General features: G+C 56.4%; 2 protein-coding genes across 2 annotated transcripts; one reads left to right on the forward strand and one right to left on the reverse strand.

The window, feature by feature from the left end:
* The first annotated feature begins 594 nt into the window (after positions 1 to 594).
* LOC119099085 (SWI/SNF-related matrix-associated actin-dependent regulator of chromatin subfamily B member 1) lies at positions 595 to 7,296 on the forward strand. Its single transcript, XM_037222142.1, has 9 exons — positions 595 to 834; positions 2,112 to 2,217; positions 2,409 to 2,550; positions 2,926 to 3,063; positions 3,354 to 3,481; positions 3,872 to 4,038; positions 5,265 to 5,410; positions 6,026 to 6,199; positions 6,587 to 7,296. The coding sequence occupies exons 1-9, from the start codon at positions 754 to 756 to the stop codon at positions 6,624 to 6,626; spliced, it is 1,122 nt and encodes a 373-aa protein (XP_037078037.1). The 5' UTR covers positions 595 to 753; the 3' UTR covers positions 6,627 to 7,296.
* A 169-nt stretch (positions 7,297 to 7,465) lies between these two features.
* Positions 7,466 to 20,536, reverse strand: LOC119098336 (uncharacterized). Its single transcript, XM_037221257.1, has 7 exons — positions 20,476 to 20,536; positions 13,647 to 13,714; positions 12,190 to 12,938; positions 11,523 to 11,637; positions 10,378 to 10,518; positions 8,784 to 8,898; positions 7,466 to 7,727 (listed from the first exon to the last, which is right to left on the reverse strand). Exons 1-7 carry the CDS (start codon positions 20,534 to 20,536, stop codon positions 7,630 to 7,632), a joined length of 1,347 nt encoding a protein of 448 aa, XP_037077152.1. The 3' UTR covers positions 7,466 to 7,629.
* Between the last annotated feature and the right edge of the window lie 2,176 nt (positions 20,537 to 22,712).

Consider the following 22,712-nt stretch of genomic DNA (forward strand, 5'->3'; position numbering starts at 1 on the left):
TGGCTATCTAGCGGCCATGAATAAGTTACGGAACGGTGTATGGAAAAGAACCACGTCTGGCGCTGTGCCAGTGGTCCAGAAGCGGGCGAGCACTAAAACTGCTCCACGAGGTGATGGAATCAGCATAAAGTGCATTACGCAAGCTTTGGATTGTTCACTGGGATTTGGGATAGATTGTATGTCATTTGTATAGAAATGGAGCATGTGCCAGGTTCACTGAACATTTTTTCTTCTTTATTATACCGTCCACCAGGCAAGCATGGCACAGGATCAGGGATATGCGTGTGCGACCCGCTGAGGTGGGAAGCCAAACGGTTACGAACTGCGTGCTGCCGTTGACAGTGCGCATTCGAGATCTAGTTGACACATTTTGAATACAGTGCTAAGGAAACAAAAATTAATTGATTGTACCATACCTATCCATTTTGCGTCATTGATGCTAGTTTCAGGCCCTGGCTCGAAACATTAGAGAGGGCATGCTGCGGTATCATCATTATGCAGTAGATAAGTGTTCCCGACAGACAACGGTCCTGCCTTTGTCGACGTAAATCGCGCATATTTTACAAATATGAAGTAAAGCGTCAACTGTGTAAACAAGCGTGAAGGGAACGCTACAACGCATTAGTGGGGGTACATTTATGGACATGTATGCATGGTCGATTTTGATGTTTCACACTATTTGTCAATCTGTAAGCACAGTTCGTGGCCTTAAGCAGAGCTCAAAATATTGAAAATCACAGCAAAGTCCACAAAATGGCTATGAAAACGTATGGAGACAAGCCCATTAGCTTCCAACTGGAGGAAGGTGGCGAATTTTACTGTATTGGCTCAGAGGTGAGTAGGCTAGTAATAGGGTTGATTCCCATTCCAAGAGCTATTATTTTACATACCTACAGATCATGGCTGCAGTCGGTGCGTTCTAAAATGTCATCGAACAAAAAATTGTCAGCGACAACATGTTTAGAGATTTAAAGCAATGTTCATGCTTTGTTTGCTGTTTGTTTTTTTTAAAATCAAGGGAACTGGCTTAAAATGGTGCCCCTTTAATGTGCGTCATGCTGATCATGTGGAGTGTGTGATATAGATCTTTTTCATGTAGTATTTTTTTAGTGTTGACAGCATAGGGTACAAATTGTGTGGGGATGCAAACCAGGTATTTCTCAACTTCAAATTGGCCAGCAAGTACTGTTAAAAATGCAGTTTCTGAATATCCTAGAACAGCAGTGTCACCAAATAGGACCATGAGTCAAAATGCATCAAGCACACACTATCCAGAACATGTCAGACATGGCAACAACATCAGGTCTGCAATTTAAGAATATATGGATCATAAAGCTGAGCATTGAGTTTGGTGCACACTGACCATGAATCTTGGCACATCAAGAGCCAATGTTTCAAGAGAAATAATACAAAGGTGGCTTCAGGTTAAACCACTCAGAATACACATTTCACAACTAAATAATTTGAAAATGCAGAGCAGTTTTACCTGGCCTGAGTTTAGTATACACAAGTGCAAGATGCTGCACACTGATCTCATGTAGGGATCCAGAGGACCAGCAGGATTATACTAGTGACAGCATTTTCTGTGTCATGGAGTATTTAGGCACACACAAAATATAAAAAGTTCATTTTTGGGATGTTGGTTATGTTGCTTGCATGTAATTGCTTTGTAGAATGCTGCACTGGACCTATCATGAGCTGTTCATATGACCCTGTTCAAAAGAAGGCTGCAGAATATATATGGCTGATGTTAACTTTGTTGCATGCTTTGTGAAAAATATGATTGGATCCAAAATAAAATAAAAAGGGTATAAAAATGTTTGAGCATGCTGTTCTAGATCATTGGTTGCACCTACATGGCACTAATTCCTGAAGAAGGATCTTATGGACTGTACAATATCTGATGTGAAAAAACCATGGCATTATTCCTGGACTGAACTTCTCTGTTTGATAATTATATATAGAGGTAAATAGTGTCAATGTTTTCTAAGAGAACATCTTTAAGCATCATGGGTGCTGAGTTTCAATGGCTACACTTGACTGCAACAGTATTATGGCAAAAATATATTTTGCTCACATCATGTCACTCAGTATTTCTTCATTGCTTTCAGGTTGGCAACTACCTCCGGCTGTTCCGAGGATCACTATACAAGAAGTTCCCTGGTCTCTTCCGAAAGTTCATCAATGTCGAAGAACGCAAGAAGCTCATGGATATGGGTAAGAGATGGATTGATCTCAAATACTTTTCATTGTTTCAAATGTCTTCTGGTATGCTTTAATGTGTATCTGCATGTATCTTCACTTTTCATCTTCACAAAGCATTGATATGGCTCTGAATCTGTTTGGGAGAGTCCTGATAAGGGCCTTTGCATTTACTGACATCACCTCCTTTCCACCCGGCCATGCAGGGCTCAGCCAGCACATCCTGGCTTCGAACGTCTCGCTGCTGCGAGCGGCTGAGATCGAGAACCTCATATCGGGCAAAGACGACCAGTACCGCTCCTCTGGCCTGCAGAGCGTACTGCCCAGCGAGGTTGTGGCCACGCCCAAGTGAGTCAGCCACGCCTCCAGACGGCTTGTCCAGCGTGTGGTTCGTGTGTGTTGAACGCTGCCTCTAGAGAGTTCATCTGGAATTCGTCAGCTCTACCGTATACTGTCCGGGCAGGGTCCGGTTACCTTCGGACCCGTCTTAATCCCCGAAACGTCGTTTGTGAGTATGACGATCCAGGGATATCTGGGAGCTAGAAGCCACCAGATCTGTGACAGCAGTGTGTAAGCCGTCTCGGAGGGCGTGGCCGCGAGCGGCGTAGCGGCGGGCCTCAAAGCCGACGGACAGTGACCGGGTGGACCCTCTGACCGCCCGGCCGCCTCTGACCGGCGCCGGTGTCGGCCTCCGCCGCTGATGGCCGCGCCGTACCGCCGCAGGGAGATCAAGCCGCCGAGGAAGAGCGCGGTGCACGTGCCGACTCTGCCCAACAGTTCACACATGGACCCCGTGCCGCAGTCCACCCCCATCAACCGCAACCGCGTGGTCACCAAGCGTGTGCGCACCTTCCCGCTGTGGTGAGTGAACGCCGCTGCCGCTGGGGCGGTGCACGACTCCCGGTTGGCGTTGATGGATTGTGGCCTGCCGTGATGATGGGAGAATTCGGTCCTCCACTCAGATGAGGTATTACAGACACTGTTGTCAGCGTATGAATGCGTGGATATGAATTAGGTCATGCCAGTGGTATGTTCAATCGCCGGACTACAGCGCTCTTCTAGCGCGGGGCATTTGCCAGTAAAACGAATACCAGCACGGACGACAGCCATACGTGAATGTCCGGGTCACGCGTGTCGTCCGCGTCGAGCAGTTTCGACGACACGGATCCGGAGACGTTCCACGACAACGCCATGCAGGAGGAGCAGCTGGTGCCGATCCGACTCGACATGGAGGTGGACGGCCAGAAGCTGCGCGACATGTTCACGTGGAACAAAAACGGTACGAGCTCGGCCTGTCGGCGACTCCGTCTACTGTTGCGTGGGCGAGGGACAAAGACGAAGCAGCTGCAGTTTGCGAGATACTGTGTGCGTTAAAGTCACAAAAGTTTGGGATGAAGCGCGCATGGGGTGTCGATATCCAATCTCCAACCTGTCATACGTAATGCAAGTGTGCTGTACATCCCGGTAGCATACGTCTCGGTGTCTTCCTCGCAAAAACTATCCGTTATAGCAAATACGTTCGTCTCGTTGCGTCTCGGTTGTCTCCCGGCCGGTGTGTCCGTGTTTCTTGCGTTGTCGCGAGTCCTCGTGCCGACTGATCTGCCGTGCGGTGCCTGCCCGTCACCCTGCCCGTCCTCCGTCCCGTCTCCATGCCTCGGCGCGCCTGCAGAGACGCTCATCACACCGGAGCAGTTCGCCGAGGTCCTGTGCGACGACCTGGACCTGAACCCGCTGTCGTTCGTGCCGGCCGTGGCGCAGAGCATCCGCCAGCAGCTGGACACGTGCCCGGCCGACGTCGGCTACCACGACACCACCGACCAGCGGGTCATCATCAAGGTGGGCGTCCCTGCGCCGCCGCTGCTCCGCCGCCGCCCGGCCCCCAGAGGTCAGGCGAGGTGTGGACGCCGGGGCGGTCCGCGCCGCCGGATCGGTGGTCAGGGCTTGTTCACAAGTAGCCTTCTCCGCGGTGTGCGTGGTTTTGACCGGGTGGTGGGGCGTGACCGGGCATCACCGCCACGTTTTCCCGTGTATCCGTTCGTGCCACAAGCTTAATAAATAGCGTGTTATCATTAATCTGGCGCATTTTAAAGGGGATGTTTTAAAGTTCCAGAACGCATTCATTATTCCTCATTTTGACCGTCCTCCTCAGCAACCAGTTAAAATCACGTGTGTCGTCTTCGACCTATTGCAACAAGAAACAGATCAGCGCCCATTTCGTGCGCGTGATTTTGCACGTTGATGTTGTGGCGCACGACTTTTCCTCATATACCGCGGCGGAGAAGTCACACGCTTGCCGCTGCAGGTGCCGCGGTGCATCACCCGACACAGAGTATGCTGTGTGGGAACTAGAGATCACACGTTTTATGCGATCATTCCGCCATTTTGTCGATGTAGGCACTTCGGCATGTAGGCATGTAGGCACAGGATCCTTGGATGCTGATGTCCATATGGTCCGCTTCAGGTTTTTCTCGCACGTGGTCTGCCTCCTTTGTGGTATTTGAAGTGATCCGAACCTCTTGGCGCACCGATGCAGCGAACTGTTTGTCGTGAAGCGCGACATAGATCTCTTGACCAGGGGTGCAGGGCTGGCCATCTCTTGACCAGGGGTGCAGGGCTGGCCATCTCTTGACCAGAGGTGCAGGGCTGGCCATCTCTTGACCAGAGGTGCAGGGCTGGCCATGTCTTGACCAGAGGTGCAGGGCTGGCCATCTCCCGACCAGAGGTGCAGGGCTGGCCATCTCTTGACCAGGGGTGCAGGGCTGGCCATTTCTTGACCGGAGGTGCAGGGCTGGCCATCTCCTGACCAGAGGTGCAGGGCTGGCCATCTCCTGACCAGAGGTGCAGTGCTGACCATCTATTGACCAGGGATGCAGGGCTGGCCATCCCTTGACCAGGGGTGCAGGGCTGGCCATCTCTTGACCAGGGGTGCAGGGCTGGCCATCTCTTGACCAGAGGTGCAGGGCTGACCATCTCTTGACCAGGGGTGCAGGGGTGGCCACCGGGCGGTCCGTCCCCACCACCTCACCCGTGAGCAGCCCGTGACGCCCTGTCCGCCGCCGCAGCTCAACATCCACGTGGGCAACATCTCTCTGGTGGACCGGTTCGAGTGGGACGTGTCTGACCCGAGCAACAGTCCCGAGGCGTTCGCGCAGAAGCTGTGCGCCGAGCTCGGCCTGGGCGGCGAGTTCGTCACGGCCATCGCGTACAGGTGAGACGCGCTGAGTGTGTAGCGCCGCTGTGGTACAGTGACTCGTTTGCACTGTCTCAGATGGGGGCATGTCTTGTGTGGATTTTTTGTGTGCTCGCTCAAGCTGAGCTGTGGGAATTTCTGTCTCGTGTTTTTGCTTAAGGTTGTATGCATGTTTTTTTTTAAAGCCGCCCAATTCGCTCATCGCAATGTAGCCTTCGTCAGGCTTACAACTTGAAGGGATTTGAACATATTCTTTCTTGCTTACCTACGAGGTTTACAGAGCTTAGAGGGCACTGGAGGCTTGGTTGATACGGTATATTACCACCATTTTGTTTTATGTTGGTAGCCCACGTGACTCGTGCATGCATCTAAGGAAATAATTAAAGTATGTCTTTCTTTTCGTTCCTTGGGGTGAAGTTTGGCGTGGCAACGTTCTGTAAAACATCTTTGTTTTGGTATCTAGCTCTCAAACATAAGGTTTTACTTGACCGGTTCCAGCTAACCTCCGCCTTCGCGGTCGGCCAGTTGGTGTATGAGGTATTGCGCCCTAAACTGACCCTCTTCTGACAATGACTGATCCTGACAATGACACTAACTGACACCCGTGCCCGTGCGGCGTCTGCACCACTGCAGCATCCGCGGCCAGATCAGCTGGCACCAGAAGTTCGCTTTCAGCGAGCACAGTCTGACGACGATCGAGCGGCCGTTCCGGCAACAGCCGGAGGCCGACAACTGGGGGCCGTTCCTCGAGTCGCTCACCGACGCCGAGATGGAGAAGAAGATCCGCGACCAGGACAGGAACACCAGGTCAGTGGGGGCCACGGACGCCAGGTCTCTGGGAGCCGGGACAGAACCGCCAGGTCAGTTGGGGCCGCGAAGTTCAGGTCCGACGAGACCTGGGCAGGAACACCAGGTCGGTGAGGCGGGACAGAGGTGTCAGGTTGTCACGGTCTTGACATGGTCTCCAGGCGAGCGGACCAGGGCGGCAGCATTTGCCCAGCGGGCGCCGATCGGACGGATGTGCGGGGATGCTCTGTGGACGCATGTCATGTTACCAAGCGCTCCCCCCGTCGTCGAGCTGGCCGTCTGGGGTTCTGTGTGGCACGCCCCGGCGCGGGTGTTCTGGCGGGCCGCTCTATGTCCAGTTGCGGCGTCAGTCAGCGGCTGGGACTGATCTCGTCTCGCTTTCTGCAGGCGGATGCGGCGACTGGCGAACACGGCTCCTGGCTGGTAGGCGGCCCGGTCCCCGCCTCTCCCCGCCGCCGCCGCACTCTCTCCCGCTCCCGGCTGCGGCGCCGTGCTGCGACATGGCCCGACGCCGACGCCTGCGAGCCGGACCTGGACTCACCCGAGGCGTCCGAGGCGGAGTCCGCAATCCAGGGGAGGCCGGAGTCGTGGGTGTTCAGTTTGGAGCCGTAGGCCGGCGCGGGGAGGCCAGAGCGCTATGGGACCAGGAGGGCTGTTGACGTGGCCTTGCGTGCGGCGGTCTCCTGCCAAACTTGATGCACGCGTTTTCTATTCATCCCGCCGCTGAAGCTGCCTTATGTGCGTGTGAGTGCTTGAATGCGACCAGGTCGTGTTAGGGCGTCAAGACACCAGTTCAAAGTACCGTTGCTGTCCGAGAAGAACAGCTTAATTTCCATCCTTCCCACGAGTGGAACTGGGTGAGCCGGATCACAATACTTACAAGGTGACACATGTATGTCACGTTGAGTGGCACTGTTTTACTGAGTCAAACCTTTTCCGTCGTGCGGAGTTGGCTTCGGCTGACGTTGCTAATTAAAAACATTCAACACGCGACATTTTTGAGAACAGTTTCAGCATATAACTGAAAACTACCATATGCATAGCGCACCTGTCATTGGAAATGATTATTGAGAAATATATTGATTAGCATGCCTTAGTTTGCTGTATCTTGAGATGCATCGATTTCTCATTACCATGCTGACTGCAACTGTGTGCAGGTGAATATTATGTTCTTGCGGTGAAATGACAGACATTGCAGCCTTCGGTTTGCGTGGAGAATTTTTCCACAGTACGCGTAACCAAGGGTTCAGATCATTCTGTATTCCCTCCAGTGCGAGATTGGTTATCCAACAAGCCTTGAACACGTGTGCGATAATGCCCATGCGGGGGGACGGGACGCCGGTGCCGTCCCAGCCGGCCGGGCGTCCGACCGTCGTCTGTGGTGCCGCCGCTGTGGTCCGGTGAGAGGCCGGCCGGGTGCCGTCAGCCGCCTAGGAGGGGGGCAGCACCGGCTCGTGGATCAGATGCCGGAAGTTGAGGCCCGAGCGCCGGAACGAGGCGTACTGGCGCGCGTCTAGCAGGTCAATCACTGCAACAGGTCACGCCGAGGTCACACCCCGACCGGCAGTCGCTCAGCAGTCAGGTCACTGCAACAGGTCGCGTCGAGGTCACACCCCGACCGGCAGCCGCTCAGCGGTCAGGTCACTGCAACAGGTCGCGTCGAGGTCACACCCCGACCGGCAGCCGCTCAGCAGTCAGATCACTGTGACAGGTCACAGAGGTCACACCCCGACCGGCAGCAATCTCGTCATAAGTTTTGGTCATAAGCCTTGAAATGCATGCTATTTAACTTAATTAGGTGCAGTTGCATTTAAGTGAGTCGGTGGTGTTGCAAGGCACAAAAGAACTCGCAGCCTTGGCAAATCACAACAAAAACATTCTAAGGAGCCAAAAATAGCCCATCGTCGCACAGATGCGTGTGATGCTCGTGGCACCACCTATTTTTGTTAGTTTATATTGGACGCCCAAGATGTAAGCGTTGTTTTCTTTTCTCGACAATTTCTAGCTTACAGCCTCCAATTCTAGCCCTGTTTGCTGGTAACCTATTCCATGAGCTCTGATGCTGGTGCTCCAGTGCGGCCCCAGTGTGGTGTGAACGAGTCACCTCGATGGCTCCTGACGAGAACCGGCCCAGAAGCTAGAAAACTAGTACACCTCTGTGTGAACTGGTGAAGCATCCATTTATATTGGATGTGTGGTGTGGGTGTTTATGGTTGCATATTCTTTCATTATATTTTGTCCTACAGCAGGTGCAATGAATGGCAATGATGATCACGATAAACCTGTCTTTGCTGCTGTTGCTCGCTTACTCCTGCTCTAACAGCAACGGCTCGTTTCCTTAACATCTTCCTAGGGGTACGGCATCTGCGTGGGGTGGGGCGGGGCTGAGGTGAAAGTCAATTATCTTCCCATTCTGACAGTTGCGTGAAGGTCCCCATGTTTGGGAGCCTGGCGTCCGGCGTCCATGCCTGTGAGCGCTGCTAAAACCGCTCCCCGCTTCCGTCGTCGGCGCCAGAGTTGCGGCCGTGCCCCACGGAGGCTGCGTTCCCGCCCTGTGCGCGCCCGCGCTGCCACCTCGTCCTACCTTCCACCTCGGCATCGAACCCGGTGGGCAGGCTGCCGGGCTGCGCGGCGCCGTCGCTGTGCACGGCGATGCGTACCTCGCCGCGCGCGAACACCAGGTGCGGCCGCGTGCCGCTCTGGAAGGTTGGCCGCCGTCAGAGGGCGCCGTGACGTCACGAGCGGGCCGAGGGGGTGACTCACGCCCGACCTCGGTGTAGCTTCACATGCGGACATGATGGTTCAGTACAAGTCCATGTCAAATTCGTATGAACCTACTGACAATTGGGAACGGAAGCATAACCAAGCTGTAGATTGTTAGCGCTTATTTTGCTTATGCAAATTGGTGGCCGTTATCACACTGTTACAGCATCTACTCAGCTGCACTAGCGATCCACACTGGCCCACGCTGAACCAGCTCTGACCTTTCTGGATCCTCGTGCTGACCTGCTAAACCGGGTCTCGACGCGTCTGAACCCCAGCCCTGACCTGCCTGAAGCCCTGCTCCGACCTGCCTCACCGGACTCTGGTCCGCCTGCAGGCCCGTTCTGACCTGTCTGACCGGACTCTGATCCCCCTGAAGCCCCGCTCTGACCTGTCTTACCGGGCTCTGGTTCGCCTGGAGCCCCGCTCTGACCTGTCTTACCGGGCTCTAGTTCGCCTGAAGTCCCGCTCTGACCTGTCTGACCGGACTCTGATCCCCCTGAAGCCCCGTTCTGACCTGTCTGACCGGACTCTGATCCCCCTGAAGCCCCGCTCTGACCTGTCTTACCGGGCTCTAGTTCGCCTGGAGCCCCGTTCTGACCTGTCTTACCGGGCTCTGGTTCGCCTGGAGCCCCGCTCTGACCTGTCTTACCGGGCTCTAGTTCGCCTGGAGCCCCGCTCTGACCTGTCTTATCGGGCTCTGGTTCGCCTGAAGCCCCGCTCTGACCTGTCTTACCGGGCTCTAGTTCGCCTGAAGCCCCGCTCTGACCTGTCTGACCGGACTCTGATCCCCCTGAAGCCCCGCTCTGACCTGTCTTACCGGGCTCTAGTTCGCCTGGAGCCCCGCTCTGACCTGTCTTACCGGGCTCTGGTTCGCCTGAAGCCCCGCTCTGACCTGTCTTACCGGGCTCTGGTTCGCCTGGAGCCCCGCTCTGACCTGTCTTACCGGGCTCTAGTTCGCCTGGAGCCCCGCTCTGACCTGTCTTACCGGGCTCTAGTTTGCCTGGAGCCCCGCTCTGACCTGTCTTACCGGGCTCTGGTTCGCCTGAAGCCCCGCTCTGACCTGTCTTACCGGGCTCTAGTTCGCCTGAAGCCCCGCTCTGACCTGTCTTACCGGGCTCTGGTCCGCCCGGAGCCCCGCTCTGACCTGTCTTACCGGGCTCTAGTTCGCCTGAAGCCCCGCTCTGACCTGTCTTACCGGGCTCTGGTCCGCCCCGCTCTGACCTGTCTTACCGGGCTCTGGTCCGCCCCGCTCTGACCTGCCTGACCAGGCTCTGGTCCGCCCCGCTCTGACCTGTCTTACCGGGCTCCGGTCCGCCCCGCTCTGACCTGCCTGACCAGGCTCTGGTCCGCCCCCCCCCCCCCCCTTTGACCTGCCTGGCCGGGCTCTGGTCCGCGTGAGTCCCCGCCCTGACCTGTCTGACCCTGTTGCCGCACCAGCGCGCCTCGAAGCCGTCGTTCTCGCGCTCCACCTCGATGTAGGCGTCCGCGCAGTCGCTGGTCAGTGGGGCGCTCAGGTTGTGCAGTGTCACCAGTAGGTACAGGTGCGGCTCCGTCTGCCGGCGCCGCCAGCCGTTACGGGCGTAGTATCACACGGCGTCCGCTGCTGGCGGTGGGAGCGGGCGGGCGCGACACGGCAGTGACGCACTTACGTGGAAACAGTCGTGCCATATTTTACGGCTCTGTTCATGAGATCGCGCTCGGACATTCGCGCATGCGGCATGGTGCGGTGTTATCGCAGATCTGCACGGGATCATACGTGCACACCTACGGCTGCCATGGAAAGGCTACGTGGCATTTGTAGAGCGCACGTTTGTAGAGAATACTACCACGTCGTACACCTGATATGGGACTCGGCCACGTTACAACCGCATACACCCGACAGCTGAAGCATCGTCTGAAACTGGCGCTGACAGTCACGAGAGATGGGTCTACAATCTACCACAGATAGCCGAGGTGTGACTACCTAAATTCACATGCGACAGTCTGGGAATTCCCACCTCAAGTCAATACCGACAGTCGAGAGACTGCTCACCTGGATTCACCACAGACAGTCGAAAGACTGTTCACCTGGATCTGACACCGACGGTCGAGAGACTGCTCACCTGGATCCGTCACAGACAGTCGAAAGACTGTTCACCTGGATCTGGCACCGACTGTCGGAAGACTGCATGACTGAATCTGCCACAGACAGTCGAAAGACTGTTCACCTGGATCTGACACCGACAGTCGAGAGACTGCTCACCTGGATTCACCACAGACAGTCGAAAGACTGTTCACCTGGATCTGGCACCGACTGTCGGAAGACTGCTCAACTGAATCTGCCACAGACAGTCGAAAGACTGTTCACCTGGATCTGACACCGACGGTCAGAAGACTGTTCACCTGAATCTGCCACAGACAGTCGAAAGACTGTTCACCTGGATCTGACACCGACAGTCGGGAGGCTGCTCACCTGAATCTGCCACAGACTGTCGAAAGACTGTTCACCTGGATCTGACACCGACGGTCGAAAGACTGTTCACCTGGATCTGGCACCGACGGTCGGCAGACTGCTCACCTGAATCTGCCACTGGCAGTCGGTCTGGGCCGACCTCGGGTCCCGTACGCTCCTCGGCTGCAGTCGCTGGTAGCTCAGCTCCGGCTGTTCGGGCCACAGCAGCGACGGTCGGAATCTGAGGGCGCGCGCGGAAGAGCTCAGACGCCGTGTCGTTGTCCTGCTGTGTTTCTCCTCGGACAGTTGTTTGTAAATTGGCATGGCAAACAATTTGGAACGGTTCCTTATGGCGCCCGTATTGCGCTAGGAGGTCCTAGTTCCAAGTGTAGTCACCAAAGGGGTTGTCCTCAGCTTAAAATTGAGATGTCATTGCAAGTAAGGATGGATTCAGAACACCGCCTTGGTGAGGGACAACATGGCTTGAGGAGCGTGTTAAAAAAACGCGTCTTGCTTTTCAAAGCTCATCTGATTTTGTTTCTCTGTAGCCCACGGAGTAGTTTGAAGCAAACTTTCCTCAGCAAAGTTTGCCTAGATTGTCTTCAGCTTCAAGAAATGTGCGATTTTTGCCGACTGGCCATTTCGAGCGTGAGGCGTGGTCCGGTTGCCCCCCCCCCCCGCCGCATACACCCTTGATTGCAAAAATTGCCGTGGATCGCCGTTCTTCTAACGTGAGAGCTTCAACACTGCGGCTCTCACATCCCTTGACGTCCCCTTGAGGTCGATTTCTCACCGGAATAGCCTGTCGTCGGGCTCCCTGAAGCCCTCCGCTGCGTCGGTCTGGCCCAGCCAGGGCGGTGGAGCTTCACCCGGCGCGAGCAAGTCGCGCTCCGCCGGGGCGGCCGCTCGGAACGTGTCTCCACGCGACGGCCGGTAGGTGGCGCTCCGTCGGCCGAAGGCGGGCCGCAGTCGTCCGCCGCGCCCGAACTGGCCTGGGAAGTACACGTGGCCGGGCCGCGGACGCGCGCCGGGCCTGCGTGAGCTGAGGGGCCGCTGGTGGTCCCAGTACGGGGCCCACACGGGAGGTGGCGCTGGGAGGCTCCCTCCGATGCGATACCAGGGGCGCAAATGGGCTCCGATGCGACGGTGCGCCCCGCCACCTCCGCCGTACCTCGTGGCCGGGCTGGTTCCTTTCCCCGCATCCTGGGGCCTTGCCTTGTGCTCCTCCACGCCGACGTCCTGGCCGGTCGCCTTGGCCGCCTCCTGCTCCTTCCGTTCCGCTTCACCCCAGCCGGATCCCTCGATCTCGGCCGAGTCCGCGGCAGCCTCCTCCGCGTCCTTCAGGCCCCAGCCACTGCCGGCGACACGTTCCGCCAGTCGCTCTGCCAACACGGCGCGCCGCTCGCTTTCGCTGGTCGCCAGGTCGCCGCCGCTGGTCACCAGGTCACCGCCTCTGGCCTCCCGGTCGCCGCCGCCAGCATCGGGCCGTAGCGCCGACAGCAGCTGCTGGATGGAGCCGGACGTTTGCACCAGCGGCAGCAGCTCGTCGCGCTCCAGACCGTCGGCCGCCTGGTGGTCGTCGAGCACCAGTGTCTGAACCTGTTGCACCACGCTGCCCACGTCCCCCTGACGCTCTGGCGCCGCTGGCTCGCCGCTGAGAGGGCCGAACCCGCTGCCCAGCGGCAAGCCGTCCTGCGTCGGAGCGCCCGAGCCATCGACACTCAGCCTGGTCAGGCTTAGCAGCGTGCTGGAGCCGCTATCAAAGGAGATCTCCGGGAAGATGACCGTGTTGCTGGGCTCGGCGTCTCCCGAGCCGTCCATGTCGTGTTCCCCGTCGGCGAGCGCAGCCGCCGCGTGCTGGCTGGTGGTGACCTCAGCGCCGTCTCCCGTCTCCAGCTGGTCAAGACCGTGCGCTCCTGATCCCATGTCAATGCCGTCTGGGAGCCACCCAGCCTCCAGTCCTGCGCTGCCCTGCCACGCCGCTCCGAGCGTCGTCTGTTGAGAGCCGGCCGGTGAGTCCTCGCTGCCGCCGCCCAGCAGCAGACCCTCCTCTGCGCCGTCCCCCGGCAGCAGCAGCTCCGGCGAGTCGGGCAGTACAATGTGCGGCTGTTGGTCGTACAGCGGCGGCGGCGGGCCCGGTCTGCTGGGCGTCACGATCAGGGGCCGGCCCGGTTCGCCGGCCGCCGCCTCCTGCTCCTGCTCCGGCTCCGGCGGCGGCCGCGGCGTGGCGGCGTCACTCCAGAAGCTGACGCGGCGCTTCTCGCCTTTCTGTACCAGCACGACGGTGGGCCGCGGGCCGCACTCGGCCGCCGCCGGGTCTGAAACACAGCGCCGCGGTCGTCAGGACGGCAGCGGGCGGACGCGGCGGTCGCGGCCCGCAGGCGACGTCTGGCAGACGAGCTCCACACCCACACACCCAGCTCCCGTCTGCTCCCGCGTAATCCGGCTTGGCGGGGAACGACCGGGTACACTCCGCCTCATGCATAGCGGGGATGGCGGGGGGGGGGGGGGGCGGGGACAGCAGCCGCAACCTTATATTAAATGTTGCACTTTTAAAAATAGGTGCTGCGCGAAGAAGCGGTCTGTGGCTTAGAGTCTAACTGTCTAAGAATTAAGCGAACATTTATTTGATGTTGCGGGAACTCTGAAGTACCGCTGGGCCCCGCACTTTCCGCGGTACATGACTGGGGGGGGGGGGGGGAAATAAAAGCCGAAGGGCAAATTATCTTTTCCAATTGGACACCTGATGCCGGTAAGAACAATATTTCAAGGACACGGTGATGGCCCATATATGATCCACGTAGACCACGCTATTTTTAACCTGCCTTACATCCTGACGTAGTTGTACTTGTGTCGGCAGGGTTAATCTGGTGTAGATAAAAGATGTCGCCATTAGCTTCTTAGAGGTAATAAGAGGTAATTACCATCCATTTCTGATGCCATTCCTTGACATCCAGTTGCCCTGATTCAGCTTGGACGAACTTTCCTGCATGATCGTCATATACGACAATGATATAAGTGCGTTGCGAAATGCTTCGGTTGCCTTATGTTTTAAATGCTTTAGACGGTTATGAAGACAGCTTCTCACTAGACTGAACTTGGTCTTGCGTGGTCTTCATAGTACACCTGACGCACCTCAGTCTCTTTGGCTCGTCACAGAGCGCGCGGGGGCAAGTTTGAAAGTAGCCTGTGCTCAAGATAAGACTTGTAGTTACCTGGCATTCAAATGGCCTCGAAAATTGCAACGAGCACCGATGACGTGGACGACCTAATCTGTTTGCACGTTCGGAACCGTCGGAGAAGAATACTTGGTCCTCACAGAGCTAAGAAAGCTTTGCAGAGTAGCGCCGTTCCTCCAAGTTTTCACCGTTGAGAGCCTCGAGGACGAGCGCATGGGTGACCTGATCAGGTCACATGGAGGATGACTAGTGACTTCACAAACACGGCATAGGCTTGACATATGCTAGTCAGGTGTGCCAACATGCAAACACACCCGACCAACGCTTCGCTGCGACGCGTCGCGCGGTTGCCACGGCTGCGCAGTGCGCCGCGTTGCCCCTCCGAAGAGCCGACAGGACGTCACCAATCTGTACCAACGTTTCATGCGCCCTGTACTCATGCTCTCTGGTCCTGGTGAGGCTGGAGTGGTTTTCAGCTTGGAGCGGGGCATAATAACTCGCGAGAAGGTATGAAATGATAGCTTTTAGGGTGATCATTCAAACTAAATAGTTCTTTTGAATTAATAAATGTTTAACCACGGCGTTAATAAACACATCAGCATCCACCTGTGCCGACAAAGACGGCGTCCGTCTGCCACGTGTGTACTAAGTTGCCGTGGTTGGGCATGTTTGATATGTTTGCAAGAGATGCTTGTATTTCCGTACCTTTTTGTAGTTGATGGCTGAAGAACTGCAACTTATCCGCCGTGGCAGAGCCTAAACTTTACAGCTTTTTCTTGGAGAAGTTAGGAATGCGTCGCTTTTTCAATTGCACTAAAGTAAGACAACTTGGGCCCGTGAGAACGCTCTGGTCACTCGGCCGATGGGGACAGTGGCCTCTGGTCAGGTTTAGATCTGGGCTCGAGGCGGCGCTGGTGTCCATTTGCCAGCCCGGTAGTTTCACTGGCATCCAATGACAAGGCAACTTAATCCCAGCGAATAGAGGCGACTGTATAACAGGACACCGTATGGAGGCCTTAACGACAGGTTATGGATTTCCCACTTCTGACGGCATCATAGCAGAAGGCAGCATTGCTGCGCAGTTTGAGTAGTTTGAGCAGCGACATCATGGGTGGCGCTGCTCAGTGCGCCGGGCGTGCCGCGTGGAGACGGACCCTCTTGACTCCAGCTTCCCAGACGTGAATAATCTAGTCGCAGGTGACGAGCTGAGAACAGTTAATGAATCCAACCATACCGCCAACTTTTCATTGCGATCTCGCGGTCAAACCTTTCTTACCGACAAATGGTCACAACTTCATTTTCTAATCGGACCCACAGTTTCTCTCCTCGAGCCCAAGTGTGTCCGTCCCAGCGTCGCCCGCGCCGCACCGGGCACTCCCAGCCGCCAGTAGTTGTCCCCGTCTCGGCGGCCGCCGGCGCCGGGACGTATGCGGCGCCGCCTGCGCCGGTGCATTGACACCGGTCGGCGGGCCGCACCGGCGATCGGTATGAGGTCCGGCCGCGGTGCCGCGCCGCGCCAGGGTCAAGGTCCGACCTCGTCTGGGGCGGCCGCCGACCGGCGTCAGCCGCGTGCACCCTGCACCCTGCACACACCTCCCGGACGGGGGTGCGACGATCGCACAAGAGGCCGTCGCACAGGCGGGGCCGGGAGGGAGGGCTAAGGTGCAGCTGGAAGGACACCATAAGGTCATCCCATCGGCAGTATAGGTCCGGAGTGAGCACGCTATCGCTACGAGGTTTTAGAGGTCATAAGTATTCTGTGGGACCAGTGAAACCCTGTTGGACGGATGGGACCGGTATCGAATCCTGATAACTGTCCTGTTAGACTCGGAAGGTCACTGCATCGCTTCGGGACGTACCGCCGCATGACCACTCGCTCCCAACGCACCTCCTCTAGCTCCTCCTGCCAGCCGTCGCTCCCCGTCTCCCCCATGCCGTTTCGCAGAAGCGCAGAAGACCCAGTTCATAACGGGCCCAGAGTCTGCGCTCCCGGGAGCGTTCCCGGGAGTCGGCTGGATGGGGTGGCGCCGACAGGTGCGCTCCGCCCGGCACGCGGCCCCAGGCGGGCGCCGTGCGCTGCCGCTGCGGGACGGCGCGGGGCTGGTCTCCAATCTGGTGTAGAGAAGCCAACGACGCCTGACGCCCGGCCCGTATCACGGCGTCGCTTGGTGTTATGTTCCTGCGCGTGACGGCAGCTAAAAAATGTTCTGCTGTTTACATTGTCCATTATAATATATTATCTCTTATTGCACGCGACACTACATATGTGGGCCCTCCACTTCAGTCCTTACAGAACACCTTTTGCAGCCGAATGTGAGCCAGACACCGACTCGATGATGAGTGCATAACCGGCCGACACATATAGCGAGGCACCATCAGTAGCCAGCCCCAGCTGGCCCAGAGGGGATGGTCGGCAGTTGGTGATGAGCGGCCGGCGACGGACCTGACGCGGGGAAAGAATGCCATCCACTGAGACAGACAATTAAAGTAAACCCTTTAGTGTACGGAAATGGATGGACTGAGTGGAGCCGCCTAAGCTTACGCCAACGGCCAGAATATCACTCGACGTGAGCGTGCTTATTCCCGCACGCAAGGCGTACCTCGCTGACACGAGGCGGAAGTGTGGGGGGCCGACTGGCGTTGCAGACGAACCCGATATGTGTGCAACGTGACTAGTACACATCTCACCGTGGGTGACTGTAGACGGCCGGCTCGACTGTTCTCACTGAGAGCGGAAACGGGATCCATTTCTCACCGGACACCGGTCACCGGAGGGTGTCGGCAGAAGATCATACGGACCTCAGCCCACGCGCTTTAAGAGGAATTGGAGCCCCGCTAGCACGCCGTACTCCGTGCATCCTGTAGTTGATCTCACGCCTCCGAATCTCACCCGCGGCAGATCAACTGCGATGACGCTCGTGGAAGTTGTGCGAATCATCACTGAAACAGAGTTCATCCAGTTCCACTGAATGATTCCGTCCAATCATCCGTTGAGGACCCACACCCACGCGATGAGGCCACCTGCGCGGCCGCTTCGGTGTGTGTGCAGGCTCCGGGCGCCTCAGACTGCGCTCCACAAGGCCGCCCGAAGGCGGCGCACATTCCAGCCCGCCACTGCACACAAACCATTGACCCGCGTGGCCGTCGATTTATGAACCCACTTGGCTCCACGTGGGCCCACGCACAAAAACGGCAGGCACGCAGGGACGAGCAGGGCGGCGCCAGGGGGCCAGCGAACTCCGGTGGCCCCGTCAGGCCCCCAGCTTACCCCGAGCTGGTCGCAGACCCCTGAAAGCGTGCTTGCTCAGCGCGTTTGCGCCCTGCATCGCATGAGGCCGGCGTCACGCCATTCACACCGCACCGCGCAGGACCTGCGTACGCCCGCCAACTCCCAAACATGACCACCAGCATGCAGTAGCGCGCCGACATGGGTCTGCGCTGCGCGCGCGTTACGCGCGGTGAGGTTGTGCGACTGGACACCGGCTGAAAGACCCCTCTTCGCGCGGACGGCAGCCGTCTTCGGCCGGTCGTTGCTCTCCCGGTAATCGGCGCCGCCCTCTGCCGGCGCTTCCTCTGGCCTTGTCGGACATTCCTGGCCGCGGCACAGGTTCTCACGGCGCCGACCGATGCTCGGCCGGCGCCGGTGCGGGCCCGTCAGGCCGTCACGGGCTCGGCTGGCGTCACGCTCCAGCTGCTGCCGGCCGGGCACAATGGCCGGCCGCGCCCCGGCGCCCCGGCGCCGAGGGCGCAGAGAGGTCACTCGTCAGGTGACGGCCGACTCAGAGGTCACTAGTCCAGTCGAGCCCACTCGTAGGTCCCGGTCCGCCTGAGCGGACTCGGAAGTCCCGGAGGTCAGGTGGCGAACCGGCCGACTCTGAGGTCACCAGTCGGTAGACCCGACCCGACGCAGGGGTCACGAACCGCGGGCCCGGCCCGGGCCGGTCGCGCGGCCGGTCATGGACAATTACGAATGCCTGCGGTGTCCCCTGACCTTGGCGTTTTCAGTTGATGACCGTTGGCTCCAGTAATCGGCCACTCCAGTCTGCGTCACAGAGTGGCGCCGACACCACCGGACGCAGTACATCCTCCTTGGTGTCGTCTGTCGGTCACGCATCACTCAATACAAAAAGTTGGCTCCATCCACCCAGATGCCAGACAATGGTACGACGTTCGTGCCGGTAGCCCGCGCTAACCGACCGGTGATTTTGAGCAACCGCGTAGCGAGGCTGCTTGTCACTGCATTACCTTATTAGCTGCGGGGCCAATGCTGCGTGGCTGGAGGAGACTGCGATGCCGCATGTCGCTGGTGCAGTCTTCTGAAGACTGCGAGCGCGCATACTCAACGTTATCGTGCACCTTTTTCACTTATCAACTCTGAGCAAAGGATGAACATGTCCGTCCCGATGACTCGCTTGGCTAAAACGACTGTTTGCCCATTCACCCGCCCCTGGCGTGGCGGGTTCCAAACTCTGTATGTGTCCGCCCTTTGCCCCTGAAGCTCGCGGCCGGTGGCAGCGGCCACGCTAAAGGTCAGGTAACGTCCCGAGCAGTACGGGCCGTGACGAGCACTGCGGCACGTTTAAGTCTCGCCACAATTTTCCGCCATCGACCTGGAATTTCACGATTGGATGATGGGGTCGGGGTGGAGTTGCTGCTATTAAAACAGCAACAACTCCTCAGCGTGGCCCGCATCTCAGGACTTCCGCCCCTCAAAAGGGTCGCGGACTATATCCTTTCAAAATCAACACCAGTGGTATTGGGCCGGTGCGTTGAGCTGAGATGGGTTGACTGAGTTGAATGCTTTGAAAGCTCGTATCGGTGCCGATGCCCGTCCAGCACTACCGTCTCCAGGTTCAGTTACGAATCTAAATTGGTGTCGGCTCGGTGACAGTGTTAGGGTTTGAAATGGCATTGCATGCCTACTTCAGTACCCTGGTATTTTTCACATTTAAAGATATTAAGGCAAGCATCAGATATGGTGAAACAAGTTCACGCACAACTGTTCGTATATTTTCAAGTGGAAAAGACTGCTCTAGGCAACACAACTTCTCTGTTGAGTGAATATGCTCCTCGATATGTCTTTCTTAGATTACGTCATCGTACCTTGCACAGCATTGATTGGAAGTCGATTCACAACAGTTAAATTTCAAAATCATACTTACGAACCCCAGATATGAACGGCTCTACCATTATAGTTTTCTCGGAGTTGATCAGATTTGATCATGGCTTATGGCTCATGGAATGACGGGATTTTTGATGACGTTATTAGGACATCATAAATGTCAAGGTAACCTTGAAAAACTTCCAGAAATAGTCTTCGTTTTCGCGGGCGTGTACCTCAGAAACTGAAGGGGTTTAAGTCTCAATCAGGGCAAAGCTGTGAACTTTCCCAAACGATCTTCAAGATGGCTATTTTAGTTCAAAACCCCACGCAAATGTGGAACAAACCCTTAAAGGTCTGCTCAGCAGTAGTTGTCGGTGGCGACTGACCGACATCATCGGGCGATAGCATTACTACTATTGCTACTACTGCTCCCACTACTAGGTGATACTTTCTACGTCACCGGCGTAGGCAGCAAACTAGCTACATAGCAAACAAGCTTATCCGATGTCGGTTCTCAGACTGCATTTGCTTTAGAAATGTTACCAATCCCAATACCTGTGTACTGCGTGGAAAGTATCAATTTGGATTTCTTAGTAGCCGTCTTGTCGTCCACAGCTTTCAGTCTCATTGACAACGTTTGTACGAGTCTCTGCATGGTCATACCGGGCACAGGATCTTACTAACCTGGGTCCCGTGCGTACAGCCACAGCATAATCAAATCGACCTGGCGCGTTTGAGGCAGCCGGGACCACACCGCCCTGGGGTCACCTGCTGAGAGTCCAGGGCCTGCACTCACCTGAGTCCTGCGCGCCGGCAGCCGCCACCAGGGCGAGCAGCAGCAGTGCGCGACTGGCCATGTCCTCCCGCAGTCGGCGACCCCTCTTCACTGGCCAGAACAGCCTCCTTCAGAGCCGGCCGACGTCGGTCACGTGACGCCCGGCCGGCGGCGCCGCGGCGTCACGTGACGCGAGCGGGTGGCGGCGACGGCGCCTGCAGGTCGGCGGAGGGTGGCCCGAAGCGGCGGGTCCGGCCAGGCCTTCCTCACACGGCGGTGACTCACACGGCGGTGACTCACACGTCACACGACGTCACACGGCTGCTGACACGCAGCTGTGTGACGTCGTTTGACGCGAGCTCCGCTGAAACAGTCGGCTTTGCGTCCAACGAGCAGAATGTCAAAACACAGGGCGAATAAAATGTCGGGTACATTCGAAAACAATAAGAAAGTCCGAAAGGGTCACGGGATCGTATTGGTTTGGCCATGTGTCTGGAAAACCAGAGCTGCGGAGTGCGATTTTCCGCGTCATCCGTCTTTCCCGTCAGGGTGAGAGGCGGGCAACGCCATATGGCCTCAGCGGCTGAGTGCGTCGTTAAGTCCCAATGGCAACGAAAAAGCCCAGAGTTCAGTGGGTGTGTACGGGTAGTGGCCAAAAATATTGCCCCAAACTTTCCGCGCGCCACAAATGTACGGAAGCCTATACAAACTCTGAACATTTATCAAACACTGCCAACACGATATGACCCACTATTTCATCTTCAAAGTGAAGCAGGATGATGTCTTTCCTGGAATTCACATTGTACGAGACGGATCGGTATAATTGACAAAGTATCCGTCGAGTCGCCTATATGGAGCCACTGAAAACTTTTAGAATACAGTATCGCCTCAACATTTGAATCCTGATATTATTAGCCGTACGCGCATTCAGAGGCGTAGGATCGGAATCGGGCCGTAGCGTCTTCCCTCACCCTCTCTTCAAATTTTGCCGCGTTGGGCTTAGTTGGTTGCCTGGGGCTGCATGCGATTCCTGCAGGAACGAAGGTGTGCCTTCTTCTCCCTGAACTGTTAGGTTCTACGACATTATTTGAGTGCTTCCTGGAAGGGTGTGGTATTGCAGTCACTACCAGGCATAAAAGTAAGTAAAAGTAAGCACATAAAGGTCGGATGCACCTGGTCGTCGCACACGCTCATCTACGACGCTTACGCTGTACTCTTGACTTGCTTTTTATGTGCTTTGATTGGCAGTGCAACGGAATGTTCATAGAATGCTATAGGCCCTACGACGTGAAATTATAGTGTTGGCGTGTAACTGACAAACTCAAGGCAAGCTCCAGAGCTTTTAAAAGGTAAGTGTGCATTGGTGGTGATTGTGCATCGTAATTGTATGTGGTGTCTGACCAGAGTTACTGGGAATAGAAGCCTGTAAGACTTTTAAACAAGAAATTTTCATACATTTCCGAGCGTTCAGAACCAACTGGTTACGGTCACCAACAAGCAAGTCTCGTGTAGTGAGTTCCTGGAGGCTTTCGCTTTTCCGCCAATGCTGAATAACTCATTTCGTCGCAGTCGATAGGGAGCTTCTATATACTCGGCGACACACTGCCAACTGTGCCATAAAAGTCAACGGTGTAGAAATTCAAATTATAAGACCAACACAAACTGCTTACCAACATTCAGTACCTTTAGGAATATCACACAAATCAACCATCAGTGTTGCACGTGCAAATCAAGGTCATCATTTAACAACCAGGCTCAGATCTCACGGGCAGCACGGATTTGAACTTTGACCTTTGTACACAGCCTTGATCCCAGCCCAAACCCGGAGTCCCAGCGTTGGAGTGCCATCAAATCGCGTGCATTGGGCTCTGCCTCCAAATCCTGCCGAAGGGCCCCGCCAGAACATGCCGCCTCACGCACGCGTTATAGCAGATACCGGCATTTGATGGGCGTGAATTTATGTTGTGGATGATCACGAGGGTTTGACCCGTCGGAAGTGCCAATCTCACGGTATTCTGTGCAGATGTCTGTGTTGTAGGTCCGGCCAGAGAAATGCGCACAGACGGGCACACGTAGAGCCGGGCATACCCTCGGAAATTAGTGAATTAAAAACCAATTCACCTTAAAATCGGCTTGGCCAGCACTGAAATTTAAAGAGTTGCAGGCCGCGGTTGCCCGTGTCTGCGTGTCTGGCGCCCTTCGTCGGGGTTTAGCAGTACAGTGGGCGAGGACGTTCGACGCGGATAGCAGGTCCCTGC

This window comes from Pollicipes pollicipes, unplaced genomic scaffold (genome assembly GCF_011947565.3).
Source record: "Pollicipes pollicipes isolate AB1234 unplaced genomic scaffold, Ppol_2.1 Scaffold_4740;HRSCAF=5597_pilon_pilon_pilon, whole genome shotgun sequence".
NCBI classification, from domain to species: Eukaryota; Metazoa; Arthropoda; class Thecostraca; order Pollicipedomorpha; family Pollicipedidae; genus Pollicipes; species Pollicipes pollicipes.

Excerpts from the sequence above, each read along its gene's own strand:
- LOC119099085 (XM_037222142.1), top strand. The coding sequence starts at position 754 with ATGGCTATGAAAACGTATGGAGACAAGCCCATTAGCTTCCAACTGGAG. Across the intron at positions 2,551-2,925 it reads GAGGTTGTGGCCACGCCCAA|GGAGATCAAGCCGCCGAGGA; the intron begins GTGAGTCAGCCA and ends GTACCGCCGCAG. Across the intron at positions 3,064-3,353 it reads GTGCGCACCTTCCCGCTGTG|TTTCGACGACACGGATCCGG; the intron begins GTGAGTGAACGC and ends CGCGTCGAGCAG.
- LOC119098336 (XM_037221257.1), bottom strand. The coding sequence starts at position 20,536 with ATGGCCAGTCGCGCACTGCTGCTGCTCGCCCTGGTGGCGGCTGCCGGC. Across the intron at positions 13,715-20,475 it reads TGCCGGCGCGCAGGACTCAG|ACCCGGCGGCGGCCGAGTGC; the intron begins GTGAGTGCAGGC and ends GCTGTGTTTCAG. Across the intron at positions 7,728-8,783 it reads GTTCGATGCCGAGGTGGAAG|TGATTGACCTGCTAGACGCG; the intron begins GTAGGACGAGGT and ends GACCTGTTGCAG.